Source organism: Centruroides vittatus, unplaced genomic scaffold (assembly GCF_030686945.1).
Source record: "Centruroides vittatus isolate TY-2023 unplaced genomic scaffold, ASM3068694v2 scaffold_435, whole genome shotgun sequence".
Lineage (NCBI taxonomy): Eukaryota > Metazoa > Arthropoda > Arachnida > Scorpiones > Buthidae > Centruroides > Centruroides vittatus.
This window is the reverse complement of record NW_027122708.1, coordinates 4,186,159-4,209,821: the sequence shown is the minus strand read 5'-3', so window position 1 is coordinate 4,209,821 and position 23,663 is coordinate 4,186,159. Positions and strand designations below refer to the sequence as shown.

General features: G+C 29.2%; 2 protein-coding genes across 3 annotated transcripts in view; both read left to right on the top strand.

Moving 5' to 3' along the window:
• The first annotated feature begins 284 nt into the window (after positions 1-284).
• The window catches only part of LOC136989034 (ATP-binding cassette sub-family C member 12-like), a 91,409-nt gene continuing 68,030 nt past the window's right edge, over positions 285-23,663 (top strand). For both annotated transcript variants that reach the window (XM_067287080.1, XM_067287081.1), the window contains exons 1-3: positions 285-476; positions 14,518-14,640; positions 23,103-23,240. In XM_067287080.1, coding sequence (XP_067143181.1) covers positions 14,528-14,640; positions 23,103-23,240 — 251 coding nt within the window. In that variant the 5' untranslated portion in view covers positions 285-476; positions 14,518-14,527. The remainder of the gene's footprint in view (positions 477-14,517; positions 14,641-23,102; positions 23,241-23,663) is intronic.
• Positions 7,386-8,663, top strand: LOC136988983 (uncharacterized). Its single transcript, XM_067287000.1, has one exon. It carries the CDS (start codon positions 7,386-7,388, stop codon positions 8,661-8,663), a length of 1,278 nt encoding a protein of 425 aa, XP_067143101.1.

Below are 23,663 nucleotides of genomic sequence, written 5' to 3'. Positions count from 1 at the left end.
TAACACGCAGATAAGTTTATAACATAAGCAATCTTCATTATGTTATATTACAAAAAAAAACTTGAAATAGAACGAAATTTTCACTAAACACGTGCATATAAATTTATATATATATATAATACGCTCCGAAATCTGTATATATTGTGAAATTTAAAGGCCTTTTATTTTTTTTAGAAAGCGCGAGATGTGTAATTGTAACAATTACACTACAAGATTTCAATAGAAATCGGGCAAAGGATTTCTAACGAGAGGCGCCATCTGGAGTTCATTAACGGAAACGTTTTTTGATGATCCGTAAGAAAGTTCTGACGCACGTCCCATACGTTTCTCCCGATTTAAGCGAAGGACTTTGAACGGGAGAACGCCAAACTGTCGATAAGATTAGTTATAACAAAATGTAATTGCACATTTGATTCCTTTTGATCAAAAATTTTTAACAGAGCATATTGTATCTGTTACTATTCTCCTTACAAGCGGTAAGTATTCTCCTTTTTTTCCAATTAAAAAGCCACAGTTATTCTCTTATAAATGGAAAAATATAATTCACAGCTTGAATTTAACCATATTATTATTATTATTGTTATAAATATAAATTAATCAGTTGTGCATTTCCATCCATTACTTATATTCTGTGTGATTATTCCTGTTATTAATTAAATATTCATGCAATTTCTGACTCAGAATATTAAGTACTTTAAAACATAACTGTTAAATTAAACGTTATTTTGGGCACGATTTGAGCTCCGAACGATGCGGTCGGGACCTTAACGGAGCTGTAGAGCATACTCGTACGAGCAAAAAAGTCAAAGGAACCATACCTCTACGGGCGACCCTTTGCAAGATATAGAACCCCTAGATGATGACCCCGCTTTTGAAGGCGATCCGAATTCTGGACGGTTTCCGAACTGGACGGCTCGTGTCTTGTGGACTGTTCGCTCTTTGACTATTATTCCCGTGGACGTGTTTGTGGCTCCGATGGGATTTCTACCACTTCGTTCGGATCCGCATCTGTACCGAAACTATATTACGAGTTGGTTGTCGGTCTTTCTTTTTTTGTAAAATCTCCTGTTCTGTGAAAGCAAATTAGAAAAAATTAATTTAAAGGCTGTATATTCGTTTCGATAGATCAAACTGAGTAGAAAGTTATAGAGATTAGATTATGTTTGACTGTAATAAAAGGCGTGTTTATAAGAGAATCATAACTTGTAATAAAATCTGATACCGAAGTAAATTATTAGGGACCTACTGTAAATTCATTACTGATTTATTAACGTGGTAATTTATCTTTGTAGTTCCTTCTGTTGATTATGTTAATAAATTACTATGATTTGAAGCTTAAATTAAATTGAAAAACATTAATTTATAAATATTTTGATAGGTAATTAATGGATGGTATTCTCAATAGTCGCACATATATTCTAAGATGTAAAGTATCCAGTTGAAAAGCCATTGGAATCATTGGATTTCAGTTTCATATTTTTGTTAAAAAATGTATTTAGGGTATAAACATATTTCTTTGTGCTGAATATTTATTAATTGCTTCTAGCAGTTAATATTTATATTAATAATGGAGTTGGTTTTATGTAACATTCTTCTGTTCAGTTTAGTTGAATATAAAATTTCATAATTAAGAAAAGTAAATAGGCTAGATTTTTGCTGTTAAAAATCAAATTTTTTTTATATTATAACAATATTTTGATAGTTTGATATGATATTGCAATAGAATATGAAAAACTTAGCTAAGAAAAAAGATTTGAGATGAAAACAGAATGAATTGAAGATGTAAATTACAAAATTGTCTTGCTTTCTTCTCTGTTTTTAATATCAAACCATCATTCTATTTTGTTGTGAATTTGTTTTTTAGTGGCTTAGTTTTGTTATGCAAAAGTTGTTATATTGGATGTGAACTGAGCTGTGGAGCATTGCTTTTTCAAGCATTGTTTTGTAGATTGGTTCAGTTCAATGGGTTTCTATATTGAAATATATATACAGGTATATGTATTCATTTGATCCAGCATGCCGAAAAATTGAATAAATCATTTTTCCTATGTCATATTTAAATATAATTTTTGATTTTCCTTTTTCCTTATTCATTAAATGAGTAATATTGCATTTTAAATAGCAATTGATTTTTATGTTTCTTTATAACTTTTAAGTCTTTTTTACAGCTCACTAGATATAAACAATGAGGATACAAAAAAAGGAACAGATTTCCTGTTTTTCCCCCACAGTTTTATTTATTATAGTAGGATAGCATTATTTGAGTTGTTTATTTTGAAAGTGATGTATACATAATTTAAAAAAGTACAGTTAGAGTAGGGCTTCACTTATAAAATAATTTTTTCTTACAACTAATAGTTTGTTAGTTGAATTTGGCTTCAAATGTGTCAATAATTATGTAGCTGTAAAACACAACTGATAGTGCACTTTCAAAATGAATACACTTAAGTCTCATAATTTTGAATTTTAGAATGATTCAGTGTGTAATATTTACTACTTTGCAAGTATAATGTATTGTAATGTTTTTAATAAATATTTGACACTAAGTATTTCAGAAGCTTTCCTCATCACGAGTTATATTGCAGTTTATTGATATTGTATGCTATTTTTTATTATTATTATTATTACACTGTGAAAGGTTTTAGTCTGTGTCTCTGTATTATGAAAGAAAAGCTTCGTTTCATTGAAATCCAAATATAAATAATATTCAAGTTGTATTTTTGGAAAATTTGCAGTTTCAAAAGTGATATAAATCAAAATTATGCTTAACAACAAGATTGTCATTTGCTAATATCTTCAATATTTACTCTATAAATTTGACCATTTCTGATTATAAAAACATAAACAATAGTAGCACTTATCAATATTACTTTCTTAGCTGTTATGTATATAACACAGGAAAGTATTGTTATTGTGTCAAATTTAACCCTATGGGTTTTTGTAAATCTCGATGTCTTGAGACCTCCAAACCCCCCAAAAAAAACAGAGAAAAAATTCTGTGCGCCCATGTGTGTTTGCATTTATTTCATTTAGTATCTCAGGATGGGGTAAAGATTAAGACAAAATTTGGTATAGTAACCAGTGATGGATTAATCTTCAGCTGGGCCCAAGATAAAATTCTAATCCTGTCCCTGCACTATGCTTTTGTAAATAACTTTCCTTAAACAGTTTCCTTGTTTTTGTTTTTTTTGTAGAACTATATTATTTTTTATAGTAATTATTGAAAAATGTATTTATTTTCTTATTTATATCATTTATAGTATTGAAAATTTCTGATCCTTTGCCAGGTCCTTGGAATTTACAGGCCATAGACAATTGTCTTTTTTATCTAGGTGATAATCCACCACTGATGGTAACTTGTATATAAGGGCATTGATGCTCTTAAATTTTGGAGTATGGAGAGATAGTTGTCGTGGATGATATCTTGGCTGGAGTAAGACAATGAAAATTTTACTTGTATGATTTTTAAGCTCTTTTGAAATGAAGGTTTTCTTCCTTTCAAAATGGCACCCCAAATTAAAAATCCAGCAATAAGTTGCTGAATTTTTTTCATTCAAATATGAAATATAATACTTCACAAAAAATTGAATATTTCAAAGTAAAAAACTTGTTTAAGGGAACTTATAAAATCAATAGTGGAAAATATGAAATTAATAATAGTGAAACTTTTGCCAATGATAGAAATTGAAAGTACATTATTGGAAATTTATAAATTTCAAATAAATCATGATGTGGTGCTGTATATTTTAAGGAAAGAGAAGGAATCTACCAGACTTTAATAGTTAAGGCTTGTCATTTTAAGCATAATTTTTATCATAATGCAATTTCAAGAATTTCATATTACAGTAGAACTCTGATTATCCAAATTGATTCATTCTGCAGGTGATTCAGAGAATTGAAAATTTGGATAAGTGGATTAACATGTAAAGAATGAAATTACATATTAGCAGCACAGTATTGTACACGTACTGTATTTATTTACTCATCAATGTGCGAGTAGCATCTGAACTGATCATGTGGATCTGTCGCAACAAATAGGCACATGACATAAGAGAATTACAGTGTGATGTCAGCGAGGAAAAGGAGGGCAAGTGGTGGTTCAGATAATTGGACATTTGGTTACTCAGAGTTCTACTGTATATTTGAATTGTAAAAAGAAAACCTTTCATTAAAAATAAAAAGCTTTTTTTATGAAATCAAGTATTATTATTAAATCATTTTTGAGATTCAAAATTTAATCATAAAATGCTCAAAAATAACTATGTTTAAGCCTCTGATTTTTAAATTTAAATGTTAAAATTTAAATTTAAAAATTTTTGAAAATGAATCATGAGCTTTTTAAAAGTTATGCTTAGAGTAAAAATATATATAGGCTATCCATTGAAAAAATAAAATGGCAGAAATTTAGAATAATTATTATTATTTTATGTTAATACATTAATATGAAACAAAACAGTTTTTTAAATATTTCATTACTCATTTATTAAATAGATATATTTTTTTTTGCATTGTTTAGAAATTATTTAATAATTTCTAAAAATTTTTGTTTTTCTTTATTTAAATGATCTTTATTATTTGTTTGGGAATTAATTGGACACAAAATGAACATACTCCAATTTAACAATATATACTTTGTTGTTATTAATATTAAAGTAGAAAAACTATAATAAATAAACTTTGTGACAAAAAATTGTATTAACACTTTCATTGACAATTATGCACTTTGCACTCAATTTGTCTTGTTTGCATTTTTTTTTTCCTTGCCAGATTGGCATGTCTTCTGTCTTCATGGGAAAAATCCTTTGCAACTCATTTTCAGATTCTCACATTTGTATATTTGTAGTAAATTGAAAAAATAACTGAATTGCTTCATTTTGTAATTCTAAATGATATTTGTAAAATACAAATATCATTTGGAATTAGTCAATATATAGGTAAACTGTGGTATGTTCCATTGATTCTCTCTGAGATACCATTAATTCTAAAATACTGCATGATTTTTAAGATATTTTTTGGAGGACAAAATTTTAGAATAATCAATTTTATTAAGTTTTATTAACTAACAAGAAGTTAGAGAAATTATAACGTGCAATTAAATAGGTAATGTTCAACAGATCTATTTCCACACACTTCTGCATATACAATAACTTTTGATGTTTCATCATATCATCATCATGAAGGTATTTTAAACATTAAACAAAAGTTTAAATACTTGTTACCCATAGAGCATATTTTAACTGATGCAACATTGAATAGTGTAGATGAAAAAGTTTATTAGTGGTGCTTAAGATCTTAAATTGTCTACTTGCAATGATTGCTAATTTTGTTTTGGATTATGAATATAAGAAGCTATCAATTATAAGAAGTGTCTTTATGTTTTGTATGGTACAATAAAAATAAATAAAAAAGTAGCCTTAGAATTAAGAAAATTTTTGAATTTAAATAGACCGATGCATGACAGGTGTGCTATAGGAAGTTTAGTTATTAATACATTAAAACGATGATTATTATTTTTTCTTTTGGATATGATTTAGAATTTGAACATCATATATGATGAAATTTAACATAATTATTAGAAATAGTATAACATCCACATAAACTAAATTGATTAATTATCTGTCTTTGACTTATGAAACGATTACAAAACCACCAGTATGATATTTAACATTATAAAATTGATTAGGCTACATGAAATAGTTTATATTGAAAATATTGATAGTAGGTTTAAGTAAGAAAATGAAAGTTAATTTATTCTATTTCTGTGTTTAACTAAAATATTTTCAGATTTCAGAATATTATGCAATCTAGTAAAGAATATTTTAATTAAAATATACATTTTCTACATAATGACTTGTTTATAAAACAATTTTTGTGATTTTGAAAATAGTTTGTGAAAAAAAATTTTTAAAACAAAATTTTCAAGAAATTTTATTTGATAAGAAAGTATTTTTCCAATTTTTATCAGTTTTCTTTTAAATAATTCTAGATTATAGATGAGATATAAGGAATTATAAGAGTAAGTTGTTTACTAGATGATAACTATTAACTAAATTGACATTACTATTTGATGTATTGTTGACAAATGTCTATAACATATCAAATAATATTTATTTTAGTTATAAAACTAATAATAAAATAATAAATAGTTAATATGTTAAATATGATTTGAATATTTTTCATTAAAAAAAATGTTAGTGTTGTATTTTAATTTATGCACCTTTAAAAATGTTTTTGTGTATTCAAAAAATCATTTTAAATTATTCATATTTACTTTCATTTTTAAATAATGTTAAATACTTCCTAATTGCAATTCAATATTGTTACAGTGCATATTTTTTTTTAAATTTTGCTTTTTCATTTTAATTATTGATTCAGATACCTTTATTAATATTTTTTCATAATATTCTATTTTATAATAAATTTATTACTCCTTGTTAATTAGCTTAACTATATATAGAATGAAATTAAAGTTATATGTATACAAGGTCACACTCCTTATCAAAAAAAGTTATGTATTTTCTCCTATAACTTGAATCATTTTTTAATATTCAGATAAAGATTAACGTACAAAAATATTAAGAAATTCTATTTAATTTTAAGAAAATTGTTATTGCAATTATTATATAAATGCTGACTATATGAAAAATATAGCTGAATAAAGTTTAAAGTAATAATCATTATTTGCTGATTGTTTCAGATTCAGTAGTATTGAGAAATAATTGTCTGAAATAAGAGCTAAATAGTTTTATATTTTAATAATAATATAATGTATATTATTTTGATTTTTAATATGGAATTACTATATTGTTAAAGAATATACAGATTAGTCCATTTATGTCAATTGCAAATATCTCCTGAAATATACATTACATTGAAAAAGTATGTGGTATGAAAATGTATTTTTTTGGAGAAGTCTTTTGAACCACACAGAAATTAAGCCATCCCCTCCTCTTGTGAGTGGAGCAGGGGATAACTTTAGATTTTCAAATGGAATCCACCAATTTTTTTTTTTGTATTTTTGAATTCTTTATTGAAAAATAACATTTTATTAGAAACAATTTTTTCGATTAATGTTAATTTAGAAAGTTATTAGCATTTTTAGTATTTTTGAAAAATAATACTTATAAATAAAACTATATTTCCTTACTGAAGAGACAATATAAAATAAAATAATCAACCATTCCAACTTCAGCAAAAATTCTTTAATCCTAAGAACGTTTTCAAACGCATTAAGCGTCCATCTTCAGTTACATCTTTAAATTAAATATTTAATTAATAATTAATAATAATTAATTGACGCCTTGGAGCACGGCCCTTCTTTTGCTCCGACACCTCTAATACGCCCGGAAAGTATTATACCAAACGTTGAAAATCTCATAAAGGGTATGAAATTAACCACACAGGATTATTACAGATGGAAAACAAGAATATATGCCGAAAAAGTAAAACGTAACAACTCAACAAATATAGTTTTCCAGCAGCGCATTAAGGAAACAAAGGAATGGCTCCAAAAAAATGATGTGGTTCTCTTAAAGGCGGACAAATCGAAAGGTCTTGTACTCATCAAACGAAGCTCGTATAGGGAAAAGTTAAATGAATACATCGATAGCACGGAATGTCATCTTGCCCCGAATAATTACTTGGAAGCATTGCAACAAAGAGTGATAAGATTCACCCTAACTCCTCTAGCGAAATTGCTACATATGGATGCTGCCACTTTACAAGCTCCCAGGACTCCGAGAATGTTTGCTTTCGGAAAAACACATAAAACAGGTTCCCAATTACGCCCTGTAGTGGAAAAGTGTAATGCTCTGACGTTCAAGATAGAAAAAGTACTTCTTAAATTTATACAAAGTAATATGCAAGTTTCGCCGTTTTCGATCAAAAACTCAATAGAATTGATCCAAAAACTTGAGGATGTTACGCTCATGAATGAGGAGTGTTTGACGGTATTAGATTACAAGGCATTATACCCTTCCATCAAGCTGCCTCCTTGCTTTTGTGCCTTGCGGGACTTTTTATTCGCCAATATTAAGAACGCTGCAAAGTACCACACCCAGATCTTGGAATTAGCGGACTTGATATGTCACACATCTTTCTTTGGCTTCGAGGACAAAACTTATATACAGGGGCGAGGAGTACCGATGGGTAGCCCTATGTCTTATATACTCTGCGAATTGGTACTCCGCAAGCTAGAAAGCAGTATTCTCCCGATAGTAGGGAATGATATTTTATTATACGTGAGATACGTGGACGACATCTTTATCGTGTGGAAGGACAATCGCAACATCAAAAAGTTTATAGATTTAATGAATCAAAACCCCTATGGTTTAACTCTAGAGTTAGATCAGCAAAGTTATAATAGTGTTAATTTCTTGGATCTCACTATAACATGTGTAGGAGGGGAAATCCGCACGAATGTCTATCGGAAACCGACATCAGTCCCAATCGTTATCCCTAGGAACTCCGCAGACCCGGGGCATATCAAAATGGCAGTATTTCGCTCGTGGATACAGAGAGCGCAGACACACTGCACCAATGTTTTAGATACAATTAAAGAGCTACAATACATCCGAACAACGGCTTTGCAACATGGCTACAGAACAGAAAAAATAGATGCTCTCATCAAGAAAGACCATAACCGAACGCAGTGGGAGGAGTAGAAACCAACCAAGAGAGAAAGTGATCCTCGATTACATTCCTTTTCTTAAGCCGTTAGTTAAAAGGATTTCCACGAGTAGGAATTTGCAGGTTATTTATCGACATAATCCGACCATATACAAGCTTTTAAGGAATGATAAGATGAAGTATGAGCGTAACTCACTAACAGGAATTTATTCGATACCATTAAGGGATCATAGGTTCGATTCTAAATTAGTATATATAGGGGCAACTTTGAGAAATTTAAAAAAGAGGATTAATGAACACAAGCGATCGGTGGAAAAATCAGTTGATAGTACCGTCCTGGCCAGTTATGCTAAGCAGCAAGGCATCACGGTCTTTTGGGACCAAGCCTCTATCATCAGGGCTACTAGATCGAGACACGCAATAAAGTTTTTCGAAAAATTGGAAATCCACAGAGCGCAGAGAAGTACGCAATGCATTAATTATAGGGACGCTGATGGGCTTTCCACAGCTTGGAAATCTTTGTGCGATGATTTGGGCTAAACATAGAAGTACGATAAATCCTAGAGCTGATATTGTTTTAAATCTTTAATGACGGATGAAGGCATTTGTAAAGAAATACTGCGATAATCCGTGATTGGTTTAAACCGCACGTTGGTTTTTTGTTTCGTTTTTATTTTTTGTTTTATTTTTATTTTATTTTTATTTGTTGATGAAATATTGACATAATTTTGTAAATTACGATAATCCTGTTTATTTTATTTTATTTTTATTTTTTATGTATTTATTTATTTATTGTAATCGTACCGTTAATTTATGTAATATTTGTTCGAATTTAATATTTGTTCGAATTTCATATTTAATTTAAAGATGTAACTGAAGATGGACGCTTAATGCGTTTGAAAACGTTCTTAGGATTAAAGAATTTTTGCTGAAGTTGGAATGGTTGATTATTTTATTTTTTAATAATACTTATAAAATGTTTTTTGTAATGTAATTTATTACAATTTAAGAAATAACAACAAAAACCAAAAATAAAAATTTTCATTATAAATTTATGTAAAAAATGCAAATTTTTAGAAAAATATATGGTGTTTATTTCAGCAAATGTTCAGAGAGGTGACCGTTGACTTCAATGCATTTCTCACCATTTTCAGAAACTCCACTCAGCTCTGCAAAATTTGTTGGTCAATTGAAGCGTAAGTATCAATGATACATATTTGTTGTATCATTGATACATGTTGCATATTTTCACGTCACTGAAACCTTGTGATAGCACTTTTCTTTTAGCATACCCCAGAAACAAAAATTTGGAAATGTCAAATCTAGCAAATGAGTCAGTCAAGAGACATTCTCCATGTGTTATCCACTGGTTAGGAAAATTCTTATTCAAAAGTTGACAAGCTTGAAATGAATAATGAGCTGAGCAACTATCATGCTGAATCCATATATTCAATCATTGGTGAAGATATTAACATTTATTATTCTCTAACAAATGATATTGCATTTGACAGATAGAAAATGATAAATGTTAATCTCATTTAATCTGTTTCAATAAACTTTTATATTTCTGTCAACTCTTCTTTAAAGGAGAGCCTTAATTTTCAAAAATACTAAAAATGCTAATACTCTTTCAATTAACATTAATCTAAAAACTTGTTTGGAATAAAATGTTGTTATTTTTTAATAAAAAAAATTGGTTTCATTTGAAAATCTAAATCTACCTCACTCACAAGGGGAAGGGTGGTTTAATTTTCATGGTTCAAAAGGCTCCTGTAAAATAATAAATTTTCATATAAGACACTTTTTCAGTTTAACATATATTTACAATTGTGACATTATATATGGATCACCCTATATGTAAGGAGTGTTCAAAAAGTTTCCAGAAAATGTAAAGAAGAAGACAGCAAAAATACATTTAGTGCTTTATTTTTCAAAATATGTTCCATTTAAGTTAAAACATTTTTTCATATAGTGTTGCTACTTTTCTAAGCTCTTCTGGTAGAAATTAGTGCTCTTTAATTCTAGCCTCTGTGTAGTGTTGCCACCTTTTCAAAATTGCAGACCCGGATGGCAGGGCAGGTTTGTTCAAACAGAAGTCCCTCACGTATGCACAATGTTATTTTACCATGCGAAGAATAATGTGCACACCAGTTCTAAAACCAGTTAGGGACTTGTGTAGAAGCATCTTAAATTAAGAAATGAAATAACTTAGTTTTAAAGAGCTGAGAAACAAAAGAAAAAAAAAAGGTTGAGGTTGTGACGTACGTCGGCGTAAGATGGCGAATTAACTTTCAGTGAGAGTGTGAAGTCTTTCACAGTTAAAATAAATTTATAAAAATATTTGCTGGTACTTTGTTTCATCATAATTTCACAATTTCTACAAATTCCCGGACAAAATTAATTGTTAACTCGGACAATGAATTAAAAACCAGACGAGTGGCAACACTACCTTAGTGCTATAAAATGTTTCACTTGATCTAGTGACTGCCAGTGAATGCCTTTAATGTCTTTATTTTAAATTTGGGAATAAAAGTCTGATGGGGCTAGATGCAAATTAAAGCCAAATGATTGCCCAAATTATATATGGCTATATTAATGCTACCATTAATAATTAAATGTGAAGTAATTTGGCCTAGAGGTAAGTGTTAGGTGCCATCTCTTGATAAATTTAATAATTATAATTAAATGAATATTTTATTAATTTAGAAAGTTCTAGAAGAAAAGAATTAGCCATAATCAGGACTCAAATCCACAACTCCTGCAAATCATGCAGTTGCATTAATAGTAATTACTTAACATTTAATTATTAATAGTAGCATTAATATAGTCTGATATAATCATTTGGCTTTAATCTAATAATGGATGTTTATATTTCTAGATGCAAATACCTGATGAAACAAGTCTCAACAAATTTATGCTTTCATCAATTAATTATAAATATATCATTATGTTTACAAATAACCATTTTCCAGGAATTTTTTGAACTCCTCACTTTATATTGTTACCAGTATGTCTAAATAATTAAATAGATGTGTTAATGATTGACAGAATATATTATTTAAAAAAATTCAAAAATTATTGGATTACAGTTGGAGTTTTTAAATGATTTAATAATAGAATTTGAACTTCAGAAAGACATTTTCTATACAGGGCCATTGAGAGGGTGGTGACAAAGGAAACATTTGTTCTGGATCTCATTTATTGCAGGGACCAGTTGAAGTTTTACCAATAAGATAAAAATAAATATTTTTTTTCTCTATATTTTGAAAAACAAAAGAAATAAAAATAAAAACTATTGCAGTATGAGAGTACAAGTGTATTAAAAGAATCTATTAATTATATCAACACACTAAAAACCTTTTTTATATCTCAGTATGAATAGCTTTAGAACTGGGATATAAAAAAAGGTTTTTAGTGTGTTGATTTATGCTTCCCAGGGATTGTGCGAGAAGTTGGTTATATTAATTATATGTAATAAATACAACAATATTAAATAATAATTTAAATTCTGAGTTAGAAAATATATCAAAGTAGTAAAATACTTTTATAAAGCATTTATTAGTCCATATATTTAATAGCAGAGCTAACTTAGTTTTCTTTTCTTTCACAGTTTATAAATTTTAATTTGCATTTATATTTAGATTTTTCAAGGTTAAGTAGTAGTATGTTGTTTTTTTCTATTATTATTTATTAACTAATAACAGAATGTATATTGAAAAATTAAAATATAATATTTGACATTTTCTAATCTCTAAATTTTAAAATTAAATTTCAGTTAGGTTGTGGCAATGTCTTATCACAAGTTAAAATTTTTTTATTTAGTTTTTATATTTTATCCTTTCCTGTCCTCTGTTCCTTCATTCTTTTTCTTTCTCTTTGCTGGATGTGCGAAAGAGGGTAGCCTGAGGGAGTAGTCAGAAGGGAAAGGAGAGAAACTGGTTCTGGCAGATACAGCAAGGAGAGGATTTTGGACAATGTGGTTCGTGTTTGGGAGAGAGATTTCATGTGTGAAGAACAGAGACGGAGAGAGTTTACAAAAAAAAAAAAACATTTTCATTGGAAGTGTATCAACACAGGGCCTATTGAGAAACAAAAAAGAAAAAAGAAATTAAAAAGGATAATGGACTTCATCACTCAAATCATACATGTGAAAAGGTGTAAGGTAAAACCCCTTGGTAACTACCCTCACAATTTATTTTATCTAGCCTATAATTCCTTCTTTTTTTTTCTTTCTAGTTAGTAAGTTATTCATAGTTAGTTTATAAGAGTTATAGTATTAGAGTGAAACAAAATTTGTAACTTTTGTAACTTAATGTTGTTGAATATGTTCTATACCAGGCTTTGTATATTTTAGTAGTCTTTTTATTTATTTACCATTTATGCATTCATTTACCCAACAAGGTTGTACATGTCTGACATGAGCAAAAAATGAATTTTTGTCAAAGTGCACATTGAAAACTGTTCATTTTTATAAATGAAAAATAATCAATTTTATTTGTTGCCTTAAACCAGTTTTATTAAGTGACAAGTACGGTTATATCTAAATTAATTGAAAAATTAGTGGAGGCTCATGGCTACAGCAAAAATCAGATTGTGGTTAGCTAAAAACATAGCGAACAGTATTAATACATTGCAGCTTAGTAATGATATGCAGTGTTCAGTGGTTTTACCTCGTTTATAGCAGTAAGACTTACTTCTACATATAAAACATTAGCAAAGCATATGAATGCTAGAATAGCTTATAGACATAATCAAACTATATTTAATATCTAATGGGAAAGATTCTGTAGATTGAAATTTAGTGGAATATACACACTGGTATCGTGTATACTCCAGATTTGGTAGAAAGTTAACATACATGGGCTCCACTAAAAGATTATTAACCCAAAGGCTCAAGGAACATAAATATGATGTTCGTACAAATTGTCTATACACAGTGCTTGCCCAATTTGCTGATGATCATGTTTTTGTCATGTTGGGACCAGGCTAAATTATTAAAAATGGTGTTTGGTGTCAACAACTTAAAATCAATGGAAGTAATTTTCCAAGCTTCTAGAAAGAATGTATGCATTAATTTCAAGGAGAAGGAAATGTTATCCAAAGCTTGGAAGTCTCAATAACCTAATGAGGCAAGAGAATGTTATAGGCTAGACTTAATGTTGGTTAATAACATGTGTAATTTATTTTATTTTATGTGTTAATTTATGTTTTCATTTAATATGTAAATTATTTGTTTGTTAAATTTTGAAATAAGTAAGTTGTTAGTTTTCAAATATTTTTGAATGTTGTAAATTTGAAATAAGCTGTTTGAATTCAGTTTTCTGTTTTTCTTTAATTTGTGATTTATATGTTTTAACCTGAGGGAGACCTCTGAACAGAGTCAAAAACATTTGTTTTAATTAAAATATTGCTAGAAAAGTATATAAGATGTAGAATTATTGTCATTTTAAAAATAAACATACAACAGATTCTAATGACGAGTGCTTTTTTTTAATATTTCAAATCAAATTCCAAATATATATTTTAAGAATTTTGAACAAATAATTCAAAATTTAAAGGTATTCTTTGTTAGAATCCATTTTATATTTGCTATTTTTAAAATAGATAATCTGAAAATAAGACATTTGGCTCTTGAAAAGCATTTAATCTTAAAGCAACTTCTATGATTTATGTAGTATTACATTTGTCTTGTTGATAAAGTATGGAGTCCATAACTAGTAAAGAGATAAGTAAAAAAAATTTTTTGTAGCAATAATAAATTATCTAAAACTTGTGATACTTTATTGAGTTGTTTCTCATTTGTAATTTTAAAATTAAGAAATTTAGTTACATTCTTATTTTTTCTTTTATTCACTTATTTAAAAATGAATATTTATTTTTATATTATAGATAGTAAAAGATGTCTTCAAATACAGAAAATATGGAAAAAGAGAATAGAAAGAAAGAAGAATTACATCATTTAGCTAATTTAACAGATAAACATGGTGATCAAAATAAAATAATAGAGGAAAGGTGTGATATTTTTAATTATTTTATATATAATAAATTGAAATTAACATTTTTCCTAAATAATTTACAAGCATTCTTTGAAGGGTTTTATTTCATTATACATAGGCTATTTTTTTCCAACCTCTGATGGTTCATAAAGAAAAGACAAGTGTAAATAACGAAATGAATTTATTACCAAAAGTTAGGTACAAACATGGTTACTTTTCGACATAATCGCCGTGAAGATTGAAGCATTTGTCTATCTGTGGATGAGCTTTGCAATCCCCTTTTCATAGAATGTTGCCTCCAGTGACTTGAGATGGGTCTTAACATTGTTGTGAAGATCATCATTAGTCTCAAACCTCTGCCCTCCTAGCCACATTTTCAATTCAAGAAAGAGGTGGAAGTTGCTTGGTGCTAAGTTGGGGCTATATGCTGGGTGTTTAAAGGTGGTGAAGACTTCCACCTCTTTCCTGAACTGAAGATGTGGCTAGGAGGGCAGAGGTTTGAGACTAATGATGATCTTTAAAACAACATTGTTAAGGCTATCTCAATTCACTGGCAGCAACATTCTATGAAGAGGGGATGGAAAAGCTTGTCCACAGATAGACAAATGCCTCACTCTTCATGGTGATTATGTCGAAAAGTAACCATGTTTGTACCTAACTTTTGGTAATAAATTCATTTTGTTATTTACACTTGTCTTTGTTTTATGGACCATCAGAGGTTGAAAAAAACTGCCCTCATATAATTGTTTTATTATATATTTAGTGTGTTATGTTTATATTAATCTTATATTAGTGTGTGTATATATTAACCTCATTATTTTTACAAAATGGATAACAAATATATCCAACTTTCTTATGGAATTAGATTAATCTGATAGATATAAATAAATAACGACTAACCTGTTACAAAGCTATACATCCACAAGAGCCGAATTATCGGGCTAGAGTTGGCTATAATAAATAAATACTTAATAAGACAATTTGGCACTAGAGCTTGGCGTTAGGCGCCATCTCTTACTAAACTTAATAATTATAATTAAATTAAATTAATAATTTTAATAATTTGGAACTGGACGTAGCGTAACTGGTAACGTGTCTGCACGGATAGCAGAAGTTGCGGGTTCGAGTCCCGCTTCGGGCCGATTTCTTTTCCTCCAGTTCCAAATTATTAAAATTATTTATTTAATTTAATTATAATTATTAAGTTTAGTAAGAGATGGCACCTAACGCCAAGCTCTAGTGCCAAATTGTCTTATTAAGTATTTATTTATTATAGCCAACTCTAGCCCGATAATTCGGCTCTTGTGGATGTATAATCTGATAGAAAATTAAGCTGTAATTAATCATGAGAATGTAAAGCTGTATATATATATTTTTATTTCTTAATAATATTAGTTTTTTGATATAAATTGTGTAAAAAATTTTTTATGATTCTCTTTTTTTTTTTTATTGTTTGATATTAAATTTATTAAAATATCACCTCTATTATCCACACCTTCCAAATAAAACTAAGCTTCGAAGTAACTACAAGATACATCTTTCAGTCATGTAAAACAAAAATCTATTTATTTTCTTACAAAAAGAAAACTATTGTAAACTGTGTAGAAAAGTATCCAATATTTAAATACAATTTTATTGAATTAAAGATTGTTTTTAAGTCTTGTCATCTATAAATAACATTAATAGCATAATGTCTTCAAAAAATCATACCTGATTAATTTTTTTATTTAGCTGTTAGTTGATTTACATGTGTGAGGTTCCAAGAATGACATGAATGTACAATGAAAGTTGCAGGTGTCTGACCGAAAAGGTGAACCTTGGCTCTAGTGATTGCAACATGGTGAAATAACAATGAAACAGGAAAATGGAATAATTTTTTTCTTTTGATAAAATAACTTTAATTAATGAAAGGAGAATATTGCGGGAAGATAGTTGAAATTCCTAATTGTCAGAATATGAAAATATAATGTCTTAAAATTTGATTAGAAGTTTAAGGGTCATTAAACATTGCTTGGTTGGAGTAGACTTGGTGTCAAATTGTATGTCAACAATCAATTTCTCTTGCAGCCTGAACTGGTTTTATTTCACCTAGATACAAAGAAAACACCAATCAGAAAGTGATGAAAGTAAATCTGGACTAATCAAATTATTTAATTTGGAGACAAACTTTATAAATATCCATGTTTCAAGGACACAAGTGAACTTTCTTTCCAAGTTTTCTTCATGAGAATCCATCTGTTTCTCTTGTGCTCTTGCCACAATGTTGTTGACCAGATTGCAAACTGTCCTATTGTCTGAAATTCATTGATTGTTCAAACCAACTGCATTGACTGATCATCCCAGAGCCAGCTTTCTATCTATGATGGAATCATCAATCTAGAACTTTCTCAACTACAACCAACAAGATTTTCCTGGACTTTCCTTTTATAGTCTTGTTGTTGAGGAAGAACTTCTGGAATATTCTATAAGCTACTGTTACATTTGTAAATAAACAGGTTATGTCAGTACTTTGTCTCATTGCCCATAAAAGTCCCACAAACATGATCACCCACATCTCTGTGATCTGACTTGCATTGGTTGGAAGTCTCAACCTTACACATGTTTATACAGTAAAAGCTTGATGTTGACCTCAATATAATGGACTTCATGTTATTATGACCTTATGACAGCTGATGTCAATCAGCCAAAAGTACAGGAAAATTATAGAAAACCTCATTTGCCATAACAGACTCCATTATGGATTACAGTAGACCCCCTATAACACGGAACTTATCTACCGTGTTATAGGGGGGGTCTACTGTATTTTTCAGGTTCCACAGACCACTGTCCTTCTGTTATTACAAACTTTTTAGTTGCTGTTTTATTTCTTGCAATCATGGTTTCAATTATTTTGTCATAGTCATCATTTTATTTACTTTATTTGCAAAAAATAAATACAAAAATGATATAAAATAATATAAAATTCATTTTTAATAATTTTTTCAATGTAGATTTTCACATTGCCTCTAGTTTTTGTTTTGTTTTCTGATAGACTAGTTTTGTTCAGTTTTGGTTTCATTTTCATTCTATAGTAGAATCCCCTCATATTAGTGGTAGCAGATCTATTGAAACAAGGTAAAAATACATTAATTTGGCATCTGGACCCAAGAAAACATCACATCCACAAACTGCAGATATTTTCTCTATGTCCATTATTGAGATCCATTCTAGTGTGATTCTACTGTATAGTAATGGAATTTACAAAATAACAGACAAGACCATAATAATAAGTAATCACAATAAAACAGACTTTTGTTATAACAAACCAATTTCATCAGTCCCATGATGGTCTGTTATATTGAGCTTTTACTGTGTTAATTTACGGTGTATCAAATGAAAACCTTAAAAGTGCAATAAAATTCTGAAAAATAGTATGATTGATTTGGTAAGTGGCAAAAGTATTCCTTGAGGTTCACAAAATGACCAACAGGTTGCAGAATGATGCTACAACACATAGGATGTCAGCACTATCAGTAACAAGACGGCTGCCCCACTATCAGTATGCACTGCTGTAGAGCAGCAATCTGTGATGCATTTTTTGTGTAGAGACGGTGTCAGACTGATTGAAATTCACTGCAGGATGACAGCGCAGTACAGTGATTCCTGTTTGTCCTTACAGCAAGTGTACGAGTGGTGCAGAAAGTTTTAAAGTGGCATAACTTCAGTATGTGGTGACCCTGCCACATGCTCACTCTCTTCTGGGATGCAAAGGGAGTAATTCTGAAACATTACATGGATAGGGGAGTGACAGTAACCAGTACATAAAAAATGCCTACATCTCATTGTTACAGAGCAAACAGTTGTTAATCAGAAAAGAGCTATTATGCACTGCATCTTTATTCCACAAACAATGTTTTAACACATTAAACAAGAAGTTAAACAAGAACACACACAAATATCAGATTACATAAAAAAATCAGACACTACTACACAGTTTTGAAAAGAGAAGTTTGATAGAACAAACATTTTGGATTTTGGAATGTCAAAATAGAAAGTCTTTTTTTTTTATGTTTTGAGAAGATAGGAATCAAACAATGTTGTGAATTGGATCATTGGGTTTTGTGAAAGGGGAAATGTTTTTCTGCTAATTGAAGATATTTTTGTAAAGTCCTAGCCGGGTGGATGTAGACACTAAGGGATGTTGAATTGCAGGTTGGATGTGGTAAACCCAATGTTCAAATAGAATGTGGGAACTGTTTGAGATAGAGCTGTAGCAATGGTTTACACGTTCTTTGAAATTACTGCATTTTTTTTTGTTGTAAGTATTATTGTGGTGAATATGTGTGGAATTAAATAAAAATTTGTCTTGTGTTGTTATCAGATCAGTGGCTGAATTCATTTTGTTTTTTTTTTTAAACATACAGAGACCATGAATAACCAAAATACACACATCAAAACAAGTGGGGAAAAGTACCTAAATACACACATATAATCAAAATCAACCAGAATCAACACTTTCAGACATACATTAATTTTAGTCTGGTGTAGTCACCATACCTACATACCATGGTCTTAGATTATATTCACAGACAGACACAATCAAAACACACAAACATGCCTGCCTGACAGAAGATTAGAAGCAAATACAGTGAAACCTTGATCTATCATTTTTGGCCAGACTCGAGGGGAAAAACAACTGATGCAGGAAAACAATTGGAAACATGTTGATGTTTTTATTGTTTATTTTGTATCAAATGTGTATTTTCCAGCGATACACCTATATGGTGGCTTTCTGTAATACTAAATGATAAAACATTTGTGCAAGAATTTGTGTTTATTCTACATTTTAAAAAATTGTTAAGAATACTGTAATTTGTTCTATTTTCTTTTGGTAAGAATACCTAATGCATTGATATATCAGAGGCAGCCAATCAGAAAAATTCAATATTGTGTAAAAATGCATTATTAATAAATCTGAAGATGTCTATGTCAGTATAGAAGATTGCAAAAGTCTGTTCTAATTTTTCAGATAATCAGTTCAAAATACATTTTTGTATGTCACAGTCTTCATTTTAAGTATGTAATATGCATATAATTTATGATGGCAGTCATCTTAATTTCTGTTTTTAGTGCTCTTAACCTCATTGCACTAGTGCTGCAGTGGCTAACTTAAAGTGGAAATAGTTTAACTATCTTTTAACAAAGCTGCTTTAAGTGGTTTTACCAGAAAACACACCCAATATGCACAATAAAATAAAATACATTTAATTGCTATGTAAATACAGTAGAGCATCAATTATCTGAATCAATTGGGGACTGGGGTTGTTCAGAAAATCGATTTTTCAGATAACCGATTATGTATGAAAAATACATTATTAATATAGTATATTAGTATATCCCAATAATAGTATATTAATATATCCCATGTTGAAATTTTTTTCCATTGCATGTCGCTTTGCATTGAATTTTTGTCAATGTTAAACCTAATGAAAATTTTTATAATAATAATCGTGGCTATTGTAGCCTTAAAAATTATTTCTTTATTTTGTACAAACAAAATAAATATATTGATAAATATAAAAAGAAAAAAATTATACTTTAGACGTTAATCTAGTATCAAAAACGCTCGATTCAGCATGACACGCGTCCTGACACAGTCCGACTGGAACACTTTTGGTTAACCAATGTTTCGGTTGATTGGTGTTCGGATAATTGATGCTCTACTGTAATTACAGGAATTATCCAAGAAAAGATAATAATTTGTCTGTCCTTCAGCATGATTACAATATTATAGTACAGTACTGTATTTTATTTCCCTATTAGATAAGTACAGTATATTAAGAGGTGCTATTTGGGGAATTGGTTTAGTTTTTAATTTTTAACTTTGGATTTAACTTTTAAATATGGGGAACTTTTATTATTAGTACATGAAAATCAGTGTCTCAATTTACTACCTTCTATTGTGGATAGAACGATTGATGCAGGATAATATTTTTCTTTTAGTTAAAATACAGAACGAACATTGAGGGAAAATGAACTATGCAGGAACGAAGAATACAGGAAACATTAATTTATTTGGCTCTTTATTTGGGACTGGAGAAAACAATTGATACAGGAATGATAGATTCAGGTTTTGCTGTGTGTAACATTAAACAATAATTAGGCAGGCTGACACACTTACTAAAATTAACTTAACATCAAACTTAATGAAAGAGGTTAGAAAAATTGAAATACACACACAGCTTGAACAACACAATAAGCATGTATAGAAATACATTGACACACTCATACTAAAACTAGCAGTCAAGTTGCAAAAATTGAAATGATACAAAGCCTATATGCTACAAAAACAACAAAACAATGAAGCACTTTCATAAAACAACTACATTCCAAACCTACCACACAATGGCATGCCAACAGAAAAACAACTTGCAGCTTATCAGTCTGCTCTTCAGTCCAATTCAGTTACATACAAAGATGAAGCAAGCTGGATCAAACAGGAAGAAGAAAACATGTATGTGGCATCAATTGTGTCTTGTGTCAAAATAAGCATACATACATTCAGCATGCACTACAATGAACACACAGTTGGAAAACACCTGGTGCAGACAATATTTACAATTTTTGATACAAAAAGAATTTATACCTCTACACCTGAATCTAACCAACAATTTTATACACACAATCAGTAATTCATAAGACATCAGGATATCACATACACATATATAAACCCAAAAAATTTTATTTTTCATTTTTTCAAACAATGATAAGACCATTTTTTTTTTAGAAAGATGAAAACTTGGTAATTTAATTGCTATCATATTTTTAAAATAAATATTTTTTATATTTAATGTTCTAAAGAGTTCTAAACATTTTAAATTTTTCTTTGAATTTTTAAATAATTTTTTCTATACATTTAAATCATAATTAGAATTCTCTTTTGAAATTTTAATACAGTAGAGCATCGGTTATCTGACTTAATTGGGGACTGGGGTTGGTCGGATAACTGAAAAGTATGAAAAAATACATTATTAGTATGGTGTATTAGTCCTGGTTTAAATACTAGCCTCCCTTTCATGGTTGAGCCAGTGCTGCCAGCTAAAACATGCAGAAATTTAACAAAAATAATAATAAAGTAGCCAAGACATAGCCAAATATTGTAGCGCCACATTACTAGAGGACATTTGAATTTGCCGACTAGAACGCGGTCAGTTAACCGATAAGTCGGTTAATCGGGAGTCGGATAAACAATGCTCTACTGTAATAATAATTATATCTCTCAAACAATGATATTTTGCTAGTGTTTTTGTATTTTATATAGTCTTTCAGAATTTTATTTTTAATTTCAAAAATTACTGATTTTCTATAACATTTTTGAAGAAATGTATTTAATAATGCTGTAAATTCTGATTTATTCTAAAAATCTTAATTGTAGTATAAATTTGTACTAGTTCTTACTGTATCTTTTGTATTCATACGTTTGTATGCTATAATATTAGTAAAATAAAGAAAGGTGTAATTTCATTATATGTAAACATTATTATTATTAAATACAGAGTGAGTTTAATTTAAACTGACAATATTTGAAATGTTGTGGAAGGTGATCTGGAGGATGGATTGTGGCAGGATTTGATGAATGTCTTAATGAAATCACAGGGAAGATGCATGAATAAAAACAATCTAATCGTTTTTTTTTTACTGATAACTGGTAGCACTATGCAAAAAAGGCCTACAGCTACCTGTAGGCCTTTTGTAAAACATTTTGGACACTGTAACTTTTGTGCATGATGGAGCACCACCCTATATTGCATGGATGGTGAAGCAATTGCTATGCACCACATTTGGGGACAATAGAGTGATTTCATGAAATTTTCCACTGCTTGGCCATCCCATTCTCCAGATTTCAACCCTTGGTACGTACTTTTGGTTATGGGGTTGTTTGAAATGCCAAGTTTATGAAGATGGTGTGGCAAATTTTGCCAAACTGAAAAGAAGGATTAGTCAACATGTTTCAGCTATCTCATAAAATATCTTAAAGCAGTTGAAATTATTGAATCATGAATAATTATTGGCTCACATAGTGAAAATGTCAATTTATAAAATAAATTTATTGCTCAACATGTATTTTGTGTTTTATGTGTGTGGATATACAAAATACATTTTGTATGTATTTTGTGTGTATTTGATGGTACAAAATTGAACTATTTTTTTATTCATGCATCTTCTTTCTTGTGATCTCATTAAGACATTTACCAAGCTCCAATGCAATTCATTCATCAAATTGCCCTCCACAATATTCCAAGTAATGTCAGTTTAATTATATTCACCCTGTACAAACAAGAAAAATGAAAATATTTCAAATCAAACAGTTTCAAACAATTATAATGGCATCAAAAATATTTTAAATTATTTTTCATATTTTTTTTAATCTAAAATATTTTTGAAATACAAACTACTCTAAATGTAATAAAAGAAATAACTTTATTTTTTTAAATGTAGCTCTATGGATGAAAATTCATCTTCCTTTCAAACTGTATATCGACCTACAACTGTTACTGTAAAATATAAAAAGCGAGAGGGATTGAAGAAGTATGCTGTATCTTTAAGGCATCTTTTACCTTTAAGGGTGAAAACAGGGTAATAATACTTTTTAAATTAAATAATCACTTATTATTCATACATAATTGATATTAAAATATTTTTATATCTTGATTTATAAATATAATTGAAATAATTAATAAGTATATACACATACAAAGTTAACATTAATCAAACATTTTTTTGAAATATCATTAGTTTATTATTAATTAAATAATTTTGAAAGCTAACTATGTGAATGTTAAGAAAGGTATGAATACGTAAGGCTTATATTATGTATATAAATTATGCAATACGTTACAACAGGCTTCAACCATGGATCTGGATGAACCTCAGCCTAAAGATTTAATTGACATTGCTTTGCAAAAGACAAATGTTGCACTTGAAAACTGCTTTGTTAAATATAAAATTAAATTATTAATGAAATTGTGGGGACTTGGGGCTGTCAAAAATTGGATTACG

What these genes read in the sequence shown, in the direction of transcription:
- LOC136988983 (XM_067287000.1), top strand. Translation starts at nt 7,386, where the DNA reads ATGAAATTAACCACACAGGATTATTACAGATGGAAAACAAGAATATAT.